Genomic DNA, 15,094 nt, shown 5'->3' with positions numbered 1-15,094 from the left:
CTCCACACACACATTCACTCACACCTACGGACCACTCACACCTACGGACACTACGCCAGTCCTTCACAGGGCAACACAGACACACACTCACAGACACTTTTTGAGTCGCCAATCCCCCTACCAACGTGTGTTTTTGGACTGTGGGAGGAAACCGGAGCACCCGGAGGAAACACACCAACTCCTCACAGAGAGTCACCCGGAGCAGGAATCGAACCAACAACCTCCAGGTCCCTGGAGCTGTGTGACAGCGACACTACCTGCTGCACCACCGTGCCGCCCAAGTCTGTGATTACTTTCATGCAATTAACACTCTCCCAAAGTGTGAGCCATTCCCATGCAGTAAAAATAAGTCAATATTACCCACCTTTGGAGCAGGAATAGAGTAATATACTCATCTCACTTCATGCTTTTCAACATTTGACAGTATCTTCATTGTCTAATATCATCTAAAATGCCACTTTTCTCCTGTGAACAGAGGGAGAAAGCTACATATTGGACAGAGACACTTTGGTTGTTTTAAATTTTACAGGCACTGGGGCTTCGTAAAAACATGTTAAACCAATTTCAAGAACGCAAATAGACTGGATACAAGCAAATGGTCAGGAAATATCCTCTGACTTTTATTGTGAATGCCACCTTTAAATTAAACTAATGAAAAAAAAAATGTACTGATTAAAATATACAGCATTGAACCAGAAACTGGTGGGACACACACCAGTGTTAAAAAGGGATATTAAAAATGTGAAATCTCAGTAAAGTGAGAACTAGTACTCACAGTTCAGTGCTGAGTCCACAGTCTCATATCTCAAGAGAATATTCTGTGGAGGATTTGTTTTTCTGTGGGTTTTTCTGTTTGTTCTAGTTTAGATGACCTGGAATAAAAAGCCTTCAGTAGCATCTTTTGGAAAATCATAAAATAGTTTATTATTATTATTTTAATATTCTTTCCACTGGACCCCGTACTGGAGCTACCGTTCTTAAATACTACCTCTATTAGTGTTTGATTCCAAGGATTTTAGATTCACATCTGCTTCTCTCTGATCTTCCTTAGGGTGGCTTTTTAGTGTGGTTTCTTATGAGCCTTGAAAAACAGCAAGCCCTAGAAACAAATGAAAGGATTACATCCCCCCACCCCCCATGTCTCAAGAAATGTGCACTAGAACAAAGTGCATGATTTTCTGGGTAAACGTGTTATTTTTAATCTTAAACAATAGTACAATAGGAAGACACATATATTTGACACATATTCTTGTGGGTATGAGATAATCTGATACATTTTCACAATATTTGCTCATGTGCTTACAGACGTTCTATGTTTTTACAGCTTTGATAAATTCATAGGGATTATTGAAGTCTTTGAAAAGAAAAGCTTTTTAAATAATGCAGCCTTTTCATAATATGAATCAATAACTCATCCTAAAAGATCAAATTCTTGGTCAGAATTTTGATAGGGCTTTATTGAGCATGTGACTGTAACTGGCTTTTCACTGACAAACTCTCTGTATCTAACACTGCAAAACAAACAATGCATTATTATTGTTTAAAGTAATAACGGGAACTAAAGCTTACATGGTATAATAAAAATAATAATAATAATAATAATAATAATAATCAAATAAATAAGAAACCTTACTGGAATTGTAACTCAGTTTAATATCAGATGCCATGTCATGAAAATGTACATTATACTTTTGCATTACTGCACACATAGAGTAAATGTAACATGTTACTTGTCACAAAGTCATAAGTATGCAATAATAATAAGTGAATGAATATTAAGTAAATTGTGAAATTCAATCTCTGTGCTATATTCCATCAAAAAGCAATAAAAAAAAAACACTAGAATATCTTGTTAGAAGACAAATTATATATCCACAATGCAACCTTTTATTGCATTTTGTTGCATTTATTGCAACATGTGCAGGAAAAAAGCAAAAAGAACCTCTTGATCTGGAAAAAAAAATATGTCTTTAATCCCAATTATTAAATTTGTTTGTCTGAGGTAGTGTCACTGTCACATTTGTTGAGGGATTTGTTGAGGTTTTGGGTGGCCTGTGAGGTGTTTTATGTGTTCTCCCTGTGCCTGCATGGGTTTCCTTTTGGTGCTCCATTTCCTCCAACAGTCCAAAAACATGCTTGTAGGAGGCTTGACTATGTAAACGTTTCCATAGGTATGAATGTGTAAGTGCATGGTGCTCTGTGATGGACTGGTGCCCCACCAAAGGTGTGTTCCTGCCTTGTGCCCACTGATTCTGGTTAGGGTCCTGACCTACTATGACCCTGATAAAATCGGCACGAAGAAAGTATGGTGATCCTATAATTTTGCTAAGGGTTTTATATGTGTCACAAATGTTGGCACCCCTTCATTTAATATTTTGACCACCTCCCATTGCATGAATCCACTGTTGTGAACCTGAAAGACGAGTCCACATGTTAAGCGATCTGAAACCTTCCCTAAATACAGGATTTATTACAGGATTTTTCTATACCTTCACATTCAATCAGTCACTTGTGAACTCTCCTCTACCAAGGATGGTATATTTATGGAATATATATATGGACACTGTATTATGTATTATCCAATATTATGGACACTGTATGCAGAAATAGCTGCATAATCATATGTCACTGTACAAACAGTGGCATTAAGTGTCTTTACAGGAACATTTACACCGCAACAATTTAATGGTCGTAAAGGAACAGCTTCCTACACACACCTGTGCAAAAATAGTTACATGTCTATACAGGACGATTTACAGACCTGGGCAGGAATACTTAGCTCCCATTGTAAGAGGCAGTGGTGTGTTGCGAGATGTGTTTCTTTTGTCTCAGTAGGGGTTTAGCTGAGGAGAGTATGTCTCCTCTGACCAGAAATTGGGAGAATGGAGGGGGAGCGGGGTGGGGCGGTTTGTATAATATGAGCTGGAGGCACAGCCAGCCTGTTTTTAGAGCTGAGCTGCCTCTGAGGCAAGAGGCAAACTAGCCCGCAAAGAGAAAGCTGCAGCCACACACACACACACACACACATATGCACATACGTCAGTCTAAACACCAGAGACACAGGCTCGATTTAGAGCTGCTGTTGGCTCAAAGTCAACTGAATGGAAAGAGAAAGAGAAGAGATAAGTATGAGTTTTCAAAGCCCTGTCTGAATGATTCGTAGTGTGTTGGAACCTTATCTTCTGTTCAGTTTGACTCTGGAGATTGTGAGAATCAGTGCAGAACACAGGAAAAGTCCCAGTGCTTTCAGTTGTTTTTGGGCTTTTCCCTATTCTGCCTAATGAGCCTCAGATCAAATTCATGTACTGCTCCCTGTTGATGCTGTAACATTTTGGGATCAGCACTCAGTAGCAGACGCATCAGTGGTAGATGAAGGCAGTAAATGAGAAAATAATTCATTTAAATGTGTTGCAGTCTCACCAAATATGATATCTTTTAGGTCTCGACCAGAAAATGCTTTCTGGGATTAGCATTCATAGAAGCTGATGCACCAAAAGATGACTAATTAGATGAATGAGAGATTAATTTATTTAAATGAATGTCATTGCCTCTACGGGGAGTATTATCTATCAGTCTTGACAGGAGCGAGGAGTGAGCTGATTCGGGGCGTGTTTATATGTGTGAATGTGTGAAGCTATTTTGTCAGATGCCCATGCAGATGAGATGAATGATTGTCAATGGATGCAGCTTGCAGACACAATCTGTTTCTAGCCAGCATTCTTGTCAGCTCAACTCAGTGACCAATTACCCACAATTCCCTTTGCCAATGCAATGGGCAGCAAGCAGAGAGCCTCCTTTTTGATGGCCGATGAAACCCTAGTGATCCTTTGAAGTGCTGTGTCCTCAGAGGATAGGTAGAAAGCAGGCAGCTGTACTCTCTTCAGAGAGGCCTTACAAACTACACACTGATTAAAAAGTCATGAATTGAATTTAGGTGATTTCTTTTTTATATCAATAAAATATATCACATTAACACAAATTCTCAGTGTACGTACATTTGGTGATTGTTGCTTAAATGCAAAATTGTACTTATTAAACAAAGTGGGGGTCTAATGTAATGCATTGCAGCAATGTTACTATAATGTCTGTAAAAAGATATGTAACACGTTATTGTGTGATCAGGTTACATTATATTAATAGTAATTAATCTTTTCAATTGCAGCACGGTGGCGCAGCAGCTAGTGTCGCAGTCACACAGCACCAGGGGCCTGGAGGTTGTGGGTTTGAGTCCTGCTCCGGATGACTGTCTGTGAGGAGTTGGTGTGGTCACCAATCCACCTACCAACGTGTGTTTTTGGACCAAGAACACACCAAACTCCTCACAGACAGTCACCTGAAGTGGGATTCGAACCCACAACAACCTCCGGTCCCTGAAGTTGTGTGACTGCAACACTACCTGCTGCGCCGCCCCGTAGCTATTTTAGTTTTACTTAAATGTAAAATAAATTATTAGTTTTTCCTGTTGGGTCATTTTGTACATTGCAGTTAAAAAAGACAAGATGTTTTCACTGACTTTAAATTTAAATGAAAATTAAAAGTTTATAAAATATACACATTACCCCATTTTGGACTATTCTACAATAAGCAGGTAAATATAAGAAGTATAAATGGAAAGTCCAAGTATATATGCCAGGCCACATTCTGCACATGCTGCAATAGTGTGACTTCGTAATGCTTGATAGGCCTGCCTTCAGTCCATACCTGTCTTATATGTCTATATAGAGGAAGAAAAATTACAGTATGAAGAGGAGAATCAGACAACAATCACAAACAGCAAGCAGCTGAAGTATGACAAAAGAGAATGGGCAAAAATGACACTTCCAAAACAGCAACAATATTCTTAGTTCCCAAACAGTTAAACAGTGTAATTAAAAGCAAAGCAAACTGTCACAGTCCAGTACCACTTTAGGTATATCTTAAAAATATATATCTCCAAACGAGCTATTTTATAGGAGAAGGAAAAAACCTTAACTTTTTTAAAGGAAGTCAATGAAAATGGTTTTATTCCAGGTAATTAGGGTTAGGAAGCATTTTTATTGGCCCATTCATCGTTTGCTGTGTTCAAATGATGTAATAAATGAAAAGTCAACAGTTATTTCATTCACATTTTCCTTTGGAGAGTGGCAAGATGTAATGCAGCGGTAAATGGGCCTTTATCTCTGGTTTATGGAGTGTGTTGAAGGCATTAAATTCTAAATTTGTTTTTTAATCTACAATATACAATTATATTGATCAGTGAAAACAATGGGGCATATTTACTTTATACTTAAGTAATTTAAAATGTCTTGTTTTTATGGCATTTTACAAAAAAAATATATATATTCTGGAAACATGTTTGTACTTTGCTATTACAGATTTGTTATAAAGTAACAGAAGGAAGGCAATGACAGTAACGTTTTGTGATGAATTGACAGATGGCCTGAACCAGCAAACATCCTGTGCTCTTTTCATAGGAAAACTATAACACTATATTGTAAAACATGTTGGTGACTATTCGAATGCATTTAGCCACTAAAGCATTGGTAAGTTCATGTTTTGATGTTGAATAATAAGGTTTGAATCACACCAATCTTTACTCATCCCAAAGGTATTGGATGGCACTTCATGCTGACAATGCAGTTTAATGCACCACATCCTAATGCTGGGGGGCTTTATACATCACTAGCCAACACAACATTGAATTTCATGCTTTTCTATGCACATTATTCAAGCAGTGTATGTGTAGCTGAACGCCTTTAAGGAACACCTTAAAATAGCTGAATTCATTAATTTTGAGGTTGTCTGCAAATATTGTTGGATATTTTGCACTACAGGGAATAATTAAATAAGGTAAGTAAGTAAGTAAGTAAATCAGGTTTCACTTTTAGTCCTCAGCAGTTTAGAAATCAAATGACGAAACTACAACCTTCATTTCATGCATCTTAGGTGTACCTTTGCACAGATAAGTTTTGCAATGTTCTGTGAGATGGTAAACCCAATGGGGTGCCAACTCTATGTGCAGCTGAGTCTAGTGGCTGAGTTAATCTCACAGAAATCCTCCCTGTGTCTAGATTTGCCTACACAAACACACAGTAATTAGTTATTTATTTATTTTTTTAGATATTTTTAGATTCTAGCTGTAGAGTTACTGCTGGAAACAAATTAATGCATAATTTAGAAAGCCCGTTTCCACCAGGCGTTCGCTCCTGCTATATATAAAAGTGTATACTTTTAGATGTCTTGTTTGTGATGGAGAAAATGAATACGTGCACACTGTGGAAATATATATATATATATAACCCACAGTCGGTGGCTTGCATGGGTCGCTGCCTTGCTTTAACAGCAGTATAATTAGAATAATAATGTGGTAAAGCGTGAAAGACACAGTATCAGTATGACTCAGGCTTGGGGTGGGCAGTATGACTATGTTTTATTTTTATCATGATATGTTGTAATATGCTTTTCTATGTTTATTAATATTATAGGTAATAATTAAAATATGTGAGTTATATTAATATATTATTAATTATATGGCCAAACGTTTGTGATAAATGTTATCCCAAGAGTCTGCTGTATTAACAACCTCTACTCATGTGGAAATATTTTAGACTAAATGTAAAAACATATCTGTGAGGATCTGAAAGCATTAACCCTTGATGTAAGTGAGGTCAGATGCTGCTGTAGTTAATGTTCTGCATCAAAGAAGGCACTCCAAATCATCTTAAACGTATTAAAAAATGCTGTATCACAGAGCGCAGTTCCTCTGCACAAAAGCCCAGTGCTGGAGGCCACTGACCCCTCTGAACAATGCTTGGCATTTAGCATGGTGACCTTAAGCTCATGTGAAACTTATCCTGAGCATATTTCACTTCATGCTTTTCTATGGAGGCTATACAAGTTGTGTATAGGTGCATATTAAAGTAGCACAGAATACTATTTATGAGGAATAAACCTTCAAATGTATGATCTAAACTGTATACAAAGCCTTGAACATATATTTAGGTATGGTGTTACCTTTTTGTAATATCACACACTCGTAAATTAGGGGCCTTTTGTATAGATAAACTCATTCATTCATTCATTGTATGCAACCTACCCGGAATCACTAGGAGCAAGGCAGGAACACACCCTGGAGGGGGCGCCAGTCCTTCGCAGGGCTGTGTAGATAAACTGGTCCTGGAAAATGGGTGAAAAAAGAGAAAAATAAATCTGGATTAATATCAATGTCTGAGTGTCAACTGTTATTTAGTTGTAAAGGAGCAGAGGAAGAATGTATTTGAATGGTTCCTCTGGATGAATACAAAACAGAAATATATTGGAAATATTTAATAGTCTTATTATGTTTCTGAATATAGAAACACGTAAAATGTATTTCTTTTTTCATAGGGGTTGATTTTACAGCACATTTGCATATCTCCTGGGCTGCATGAGTCATTAATAATTTCAAGTTTCTTTACTCAACTAATCAGGATGACCATTCTTGTGTTAATTGGGTGGCCCTCAAGCGTTACAGTTATTAATAAATTGTGTGTGTGTGTGTGTATGTGTGAGAGAGAGAGAGAGAGAGAGAGAGAGTGTGATTGTATGTTCTTCCAGATAACTGACAAGTGTGTGGTGAAGACAGTGTGTGGTGGGGGGTTAAAGAGGGGGAGGCTGAGGCAGCTTGGCATGAGGCAGAGAGAGAGAGAGAGAGAGAGAGAGAGAGAGAGTTGGTAGCTTGTGCTGCAGTCAATAAGCTGTGATGATGTTCCCCACATGTGTCTTGTTGAGAGGATTGCCAACAGCTCTCTGTCTGTGCGTCTCTCTCTCTCTCTCTCTCTCTCTCTCTCTCTCTCTCTCTCTCTCTCTCTCTCTCTCTCTCTCTCTGCTTTGTCTCTCTCTGTCTCTCTCATACAAACAGACATATATGCACAGTTCAATCTTTCTCACTCATTTTACTAGGCTTTCTCCCTCACCTTCCTCTCTCTCTCTCTCTCTCTCTCTCTCTCTCTCACACTCACACACACACACACACACACACACACACACACACACACATTCTGTGCAGAGACCCTTCTGCCTTTTCTTTTCTCTCTGGAATATTTATAAGGATGTTGTGGTGGGGAAGATCATGCAGGCGTCTTTAAACTGTAAGCGTTTCTTACATGTGGCACTGTGCTCTGGGGGGTGCTTGTTCTAAAGCTCAGTCTCATCTGAAGCTTATAGACCCACTGCACTGCAGACATGAAAACTCTTTTACTTCACTGAAGAAAGACAGGGGAAGTTCAGAACATGTACAGTCAACAGCAGCACAGAAAGAATTCTAAAATGCTGATTTTTGAGGGCAAAACTACACCAAAGTGAATCTAATCGATCTGTGCTCTATGCAAAATAACAATGTGTTTTGTAACAACTGTTGCGGTGTCAAGTTTGCTTTGCACACTCTACCTTAAAATTGCATTCAGTCAAATAAAAAAAAACTGCAGTAAACAACTCACTACAATTTGGAATATGCTGTTTATTTCTAATGCCTTTGTCATGTCATGTCCTGACTCAAACAAAGCATTGGAAACTGAAAACTCAACCCTACAGGCTGGGTACTGGACTTCTTTTATTATTATTATTATTATTATTATTATTATTATTTTGTTTGTAAAACATGTTGAGTGTTTCAGAACTGTATCATGGGTTAGATTTTAGCTACGGTAGTCTTTTTAAACCCTAAACACAAACAAAATACCTTGGGTTTCAAAGTTAGACATTTTAACTGTGACATTTGAGGAATTGAAATGTATAAATTAATTAGAGTAGAAAATACAACAGGTTGAATGGGATTTAGTGTTCCGAAAAGCTTGGGCAACTTAACAAGTGCTGATAGAATATATCCGGATATGTCTGAATATGGTATGACAGAATGTGTTTCAGAAGAGCTAGGAAAGTGTTCTACCTGTACATTTATATCTTTTCACAACGCTATCTCTATACTTGTGTCATTCTGCTGAGCACCGGTTGCTAGGTAACAGCAGTGGTGGCTCTACTGTAAGCTGCTGGTACTACTTTTTAACTGAAGAATATTTTACCAGTATTGAAAATATAGTATCATTTTTATCCATTGAATATGTTTCACAAAAGCAATATAACCCTCAAGGTTGTGTATTATTATGAATAACAGCTATAATGATTTATGACCACAGCCGTATTTTTTACGGTATAATCCACTCGTCCTTGTGTTCAGGTTTTTAAATGCAGAATTGTGAGAAAGAGCAGTAATGAATGTGTCTATGATTTGTATGTGTTTGTGTGTAGGATCATAGAGGGCTCAGGATCGGGAGCTGACGAAGTTCTGCCCCCCACAATTCAGAAACTGATGAAGGGATACAACAAGTACCTGAGGCCTTTCTTCGGCAGTATGGAAGCCTACGCTTTTACATTTACTCACACAATTAGGCAACATAAGTGGATCTTTAAACTTTCATTTTCTCTAAAGGCTGTGTTAGTATTAAATGCACTAGCAGACAGAATACAGAATTGGTTTGGCTCAGTGTAAGTGCCTGCAGCGTGAGCTAATGTAGTCCACTATATTAATGCATGTGCATTAGAGCTTTTTTTTTCTATGACTTCTCTTTAACTTGCCTCTAATTCTGAAGTTCATATTTCACCCCGTGTTTCTGTCTGCCTCTGCTGCAGATGGCCCTGTTACTGTTGGAATGAGTCTGGACATTGCCAGCATAGACACTATATCAGAAATCAACATGGTGAGATACTAACACAGTATTCATGGACAAAACAACCAACTTCTATGGAAATTAAGTCATATGCACTCTATAGATATGTACTATATACTGTATATTAGTGTTGGAAAAAATCCTCTCCAAAACAGTAACATTACAGGGGAACGGGAAAAATATTGGTCTTTAATATCATTCATTTATTTATACCTTGTCTGTAAATGTGCTTAAGGGTCCTTTTTTTGACTGTTTTTATTTGTCCATTAGTCCCACAATTTTTGACACAATGTAAGCAGTAGCTGGTATTTTCAAATAATGTCAAAATTATGTCTTGAAGGAATGAGAATATTTGCTGTCATGTGTAATTTATAATGTAAAATTTGAAGAATGAGCAATTCTTCAGAAGAATTTGCCTAGTTAGTTACGAATAAATTAAAATGTTAAAATATAAAATTTAAATATATAAATATACAATGTAAAGAACGTAAGTAAAACTGTAACAATGTAATAGTAATATAGTCACACATTTCATTAAATATAAAAATAAAAATAAAAAAAATATTTATTGTATAGTTACTTAATTACGCAATAATAAACGAGAGTGTTATAACGTTTTTATTAAGTTTTAAGATAAAGAAGACTGGGAAAATTAATTTGTTCATCAATAATCCGTGAGAAAAAATAGTTCCATTCCGTCACATATTCCTCTTTTCTACAAATTCTGGATCTTTAACTTGTGCGATGTTAAACCTGTCTAAATCAGAATAGAAGTAATGATAAATGCTTCAAGTCAATAAAATGTCATGGTTTAACCATTGTTTACAGCTGATACAGATCGTAGTGATATCATACACTAAATGATGCCAAGTCCTCTCTGTTTAACTTAACAGTGAGCATTTTAAAGTATCGCTCCAAAGCTGTGCTGCGGACCTGGCGAAAGAGGGCAGTGGAGAATAAAGAGGCGCCTAGATTCCAGTTAAATACAATCACAGAAACCACATAGACATAGCATTGTATATAAAGCAGAGTCCTCTGCACCATAACTCTGTACTCTGTTCAAAATAAGGTGCGCGAATGGAAAATAAACCTGTTCCCCATTGGGTGAAAAAGTCCTAACCTTGTTGCTAGGTTACATGTATTTTGCGGAGTGATACCCGAAGAAGGTTCGTTCAGAGTGTTATTATCGTGTGAAATTGGTACTCCTGGAACATTTCTCAGCCAATCACATTGCAGGGTCGGAACTCACTGTGGTATAATACTCATTATATTCAATTCTATTTACATTCAAATTCAGTCCTGTATTGGCTGGTTTCAGTCGGGAAAATAGCAAAACAGTGCTTCCTGAAACAGTAAAGAGTAAATCATTTTAGTGCTACAACCAGGAAATAATGATAAATAACATAATTTTGTGCAATGTGGAGTCATATAAACTCTTAAATAAATATAAACTCTTAAATAAAGCAGTAACGCTACTCTGTGCTAATAAGAAATTTAACCCCGACAGAAACCTGATTACTGAGTGACTCATACAGACTCGTGGAGAGTTTTCTCATTACGGATTATCACAGTGCTTGCAAACTTATTGAACAGATTATTGCCAAAATCGGATTTTCAGAAATTATCAGATTATTGTGTGCTTGTGAATACACTCAATGTTACTACAGTCCTAAGTGTACAGATATGTGCCGATTATGGGTTGTTTTCAGGATTACACTGCCACTATCTTCCTGCGGCAGCGGTGGACAGATGAGCGTCTGTGCTTCGATGGCAATAAGAGTCTGAGTTTAGACGGCAGGCTGGTAGAGCTCCTCTGGGTGCCAGACACGTTCATCGTTGACTCCAAGAAGTCCTTCCTGCATGACATCACTGTGGAGAACCGACTGATCAGGATATTCCCCAATGGAACAGTGCTTTATGCCCTCAGGTCTTCACACATCTCTCAGCGTCTCTCACCATCTCTCAGCCTGTCACTCTCACCCGGCTGTTGTTGTATTAAACATGAGTAAGGAAGAGGAGGGGATAAGAGAGAGAGAGAGAAAGAGAGAGAGAGAGAGAGAGAGAGAGAGAGAGAGAGAGAGAGAGAGAGAGAGAGAGAGAGAGAGAGGGATTTATGGTGAGGAAGTGGAGGGAGAGGGAGGATGAGTGCAGTGTAGAGGGACAGTGAGGTAGGATGAGCAGGGGAGAGAGAAGGACAGGGCAGGGGCAGGCGAGGCACACTGTGAGCAGCTGGTGTACAGGATTAAGCTGGAAAGTGCCATAACACTGGAGTGACTGACAGAGCTGTTCGCCAACACAGCAATCACTCTCTCTGTATATACCTCTTTCTGTGCTCTCACATTCTCTTGCTTTTTCCTTCCCTATCTCTTATTTTACCTTAATCCCACTTCCATTCTCTCTCTCGCTCTCTCACACACACACTGTCTCTCTCAATATTGCTAAATATCTGTATCTTTCTATTTCCCTCGCTGACAGACACCCCGCCTTTCTCTATTGCTTTCTGTTCGTTTTCAACCTTGCCTTTCTCCCTGCCCTGTTTCTTTCTTTCTAAATTTTATAACCCCTAAATTTTTCCCTCCTTTCACTCTATCTATTCCTGTCTTTCTTTTTTCTCTCTTTTTCTACCATGATCTATCTCTCTCCTCTCTGTGTATTTCTACCCTTGCTCTCTGTCGCTTTTCACGATGTTTTTTTCCCTGTCCTGTTTATCTCTTTCTAAATCCTACCCCCTCTGTATTTTTCTGCAGAATCACCACTACAGTGGCATGCAGTATGGACCTGACCAAGTATCCAATGGACAAACAAACCTGCACACTTCAGCTTGAGAGCTGTAAGCCTCGAATTATGAATTATTCATCTATAGACGCCAAGCAGCGTTTCTATAACTCTCACTGCTTTGAGAAGGCAAAAATAAGACTTTTATCCTTTACTGTGGAAGCCTTCCAGATTTTCTCCTCAGTGCAATGTGTAATAATTCTTTACATCTCAGTATTTAGCTCCCCTTCTAAGCGAAGTGAACATAATTAATCATCTTAATAATCTAAAGGGAAGACTCTCCAGACACCAATTTAGCCTGGCTTTATAAATGCTTTTAGTTAATGGAGAGCCTCCTCTGACTATAATTTACAGAAGGATTGTATTTATGCTGCCGAGGAAATTCCCCCTCCTTGCTGTTGATGTATGTTCTTTTAAAAATGTGCTTTTGGATGAGAAGCACCTCATTGAACCTAATTGTAACTGACTGACATAATCTTAAAAATAAGATGCTACAAATGGTTCTTTGAGTGATGCCGTAGAAGAAATATTTTTGGTTCCGTAAAGACCCAGGCTTGTTTGTGTGGGTGTGAAGAACCTTTTAAGGGTTTAAAATCGATCTTAATGTGTATTACCCATGTAAATGTAATATCAAAAATGGTTTTAATAGTGAGTAAGGGAATATTCATATCCATATATGTAATAGTAGGGCTGTCAAACCAATAGAAACAGAGGTCTGTCTGTGAAAGGTTCACCAGTTATAAAGCACCAGCTATAGCATGAGCACTGGCATTTTGATGATGGAAAACTCTTATATGTCCTTATTTTAAGTTGTGTTTTGATGGGAATTTACCCCTATTGTGTTTCATTCTAGTTTCAGTCAGAGACATTCTCTTTATCACCTGCAGTGAATACACACTGGCTCTCCACCCGTGTGAAAAAGGGCATTCCCCACATACTGCTTTTGTGCTAGAGTTGACACAGCATAGTACAGATTGTTTCAGTTATACGTAATTAACTTTCTAATATTATTTTTGAACATTGTTGTCAGTATTAAAGGCTAAGCACCAGCTCTATGAAAGTGACAAACAAATAAATACAGTGGAATTTGAGTTCCTAACTTGTGTTTATTGATAGTCAGAAAACATGTTATTTCTTACTAATTCAAGGAATAAGGTTTAAAAGCCGTTGGTCTCCCCCCCCCAACGATGTTCGGAAACTCTAATAGGCGTCTTGCCTGTGACGTAGATGGTGGACAACAACTCTAGAAGTTGCACTAAAATGCAAAATGACGAAAAGTTGTGTTGTTTTTGGCTGCAATCATTCAATGTACAGTGGGACATCTGTGCACAAATGACCCAAAGATCCCAAAATATCCAGAAAATAGACTACATTTGTCAACTTTAAACGGGCACTTTTAAAGGACCCTCCGCTCACTCCGTTATCTGTAGCTCATTTCACTGGCGCTTTTCCAACAATATGGGCATGTAAGGAAACCAACGAAAGGTGTTCAAGAGCCTCTGTAACATGGAGGTAAACAGGGTAAGTACACTTACTTCGCCTGTTTTAGCTGGTGTTAGTTAACGTTAGCTTGACTCGCTAAACTCGGTGGCTCAGATTATACTCGGCTACGTAGCTGCATTACGGAGGTTTATAGTGTCGGATGAATTCGAGTTGGACTTCGATCACATTTACAAGAATAACGGTACCTCTAAATTTGAGTTTAGCTTATTGCTCGGCTATTGTCATTAATAATGTTGGTTATTTAGCTAGATACTGTCATAACAGTCAGTCATAACGGTGTTTTACCGCGGTTTGTTCAGCTGTTGTCCACCAGTGACGTCACACGGTTGCGTTAAAGAATTTCCGTAGCGAGCTCAGGTTTTTCGGTCAATTTAATAAAATTGTCAGTTTGAAAGCAAATTAAGCATGCTATTTTCATTTTAATTCATACTTATATATGTCAGTAACTAAAATAAAAATAAATATTGAATAATTGAATATGTGAAATATTCATGGAGGTCCATTAAGTGGTGCTTAGCCTTTAATATGTACTTTTCCACAAATACTGCAGTTAAAACTGGTTCTGATGGTTAGTTCTGGATCACTGCTCCAGTTCTACCTAAAAATGTATTACAAGATTTCATGCTCTGTAACCCAGCGCTGGGGGATTTTATACCACTTTAGCTAATGCTTGTCATTGTGTGTAATTGCTGGTGGACACATATTATGGAATTACATTCATGTATGTTATTATTATTATTATTATTATTATTATTACAACTATTATTAAGGAAGTATTCAAAAATAATAATAATAAAAAATCTAAGCTGCAAAACATGACCACCTTTCAAACCACTGTACCCTTGAGGATTTCAGAAGTTAAGTATATGTTTGTCCACTTCGTGTATGGACTGCTTTTTAAATTAGGTAAAATAAAGAATGACCAACGAGAACATATCATTTTACTATACATATATACTATATTTACATCAACTATAAATAAGTGTCAAAGCATACACAGGCCCTTGTAATCACATTAACTCATTCTCGCGTACATGAATGTTTCAGAAGGGCTTATTCTATATTCTGTACTTAAATGTTACTCTGGCACGTGGTACAGGGTGAACACCTGTCAGATATGAGCAGAACTGGTA

General features: G+C 37.8%; 1 protein-coding gene across 1 annotated transcript in view; it reads left to right on the top strand.

Annotated features, from left to right (window-relative positions):
• Positions 1-15,094, top strand: part of gabrz (gamma-aminobutyric acid type A receptor subunit zeta) — a 38,422-nt gene that overhangs the window by 16,080 nt on the left and 7,248 nt on the right. Inside the window, exons 3-6 of the mRNA XM_066666184.1 lie at positions 9,265-9,365; positions 9,646-9,713; positions 11,393-11,610; positions 12,431-12,513. Coding sequence (XP_066522281.1) covers positions 9,265-9,365; positions 9,646-9,713; positions 11,393-11,610; positions 12,431-12,513 — 470 coding nt within the window. The remainder of the gene's footprint in view (positions 1-9,264; positions 9,366-9,645; positions 9,714-11,392; positions 11,611-12,430; positions 12,514-15,094) is intronic.

Source organism: Hoplias malabaricus, chromosome 3 (genome assembly GCF_029633855.1).
Source record: "Hoplias malabaricus isolate fHopMal1 chromosome 3, fHopMal1.hap1, whole genome shotgun sequence".
Lineage (NCBI taxonomy): Eukaryota > Metazoa > Chordata > Actinopteri > Characiformes > Erythrinidae > Hoplias > Hoplias malabaricus.
Note: the sequence above shows the minus strand (reverse complement) of the source record. Positions and strands in the feature narration are given on the sequence as shown.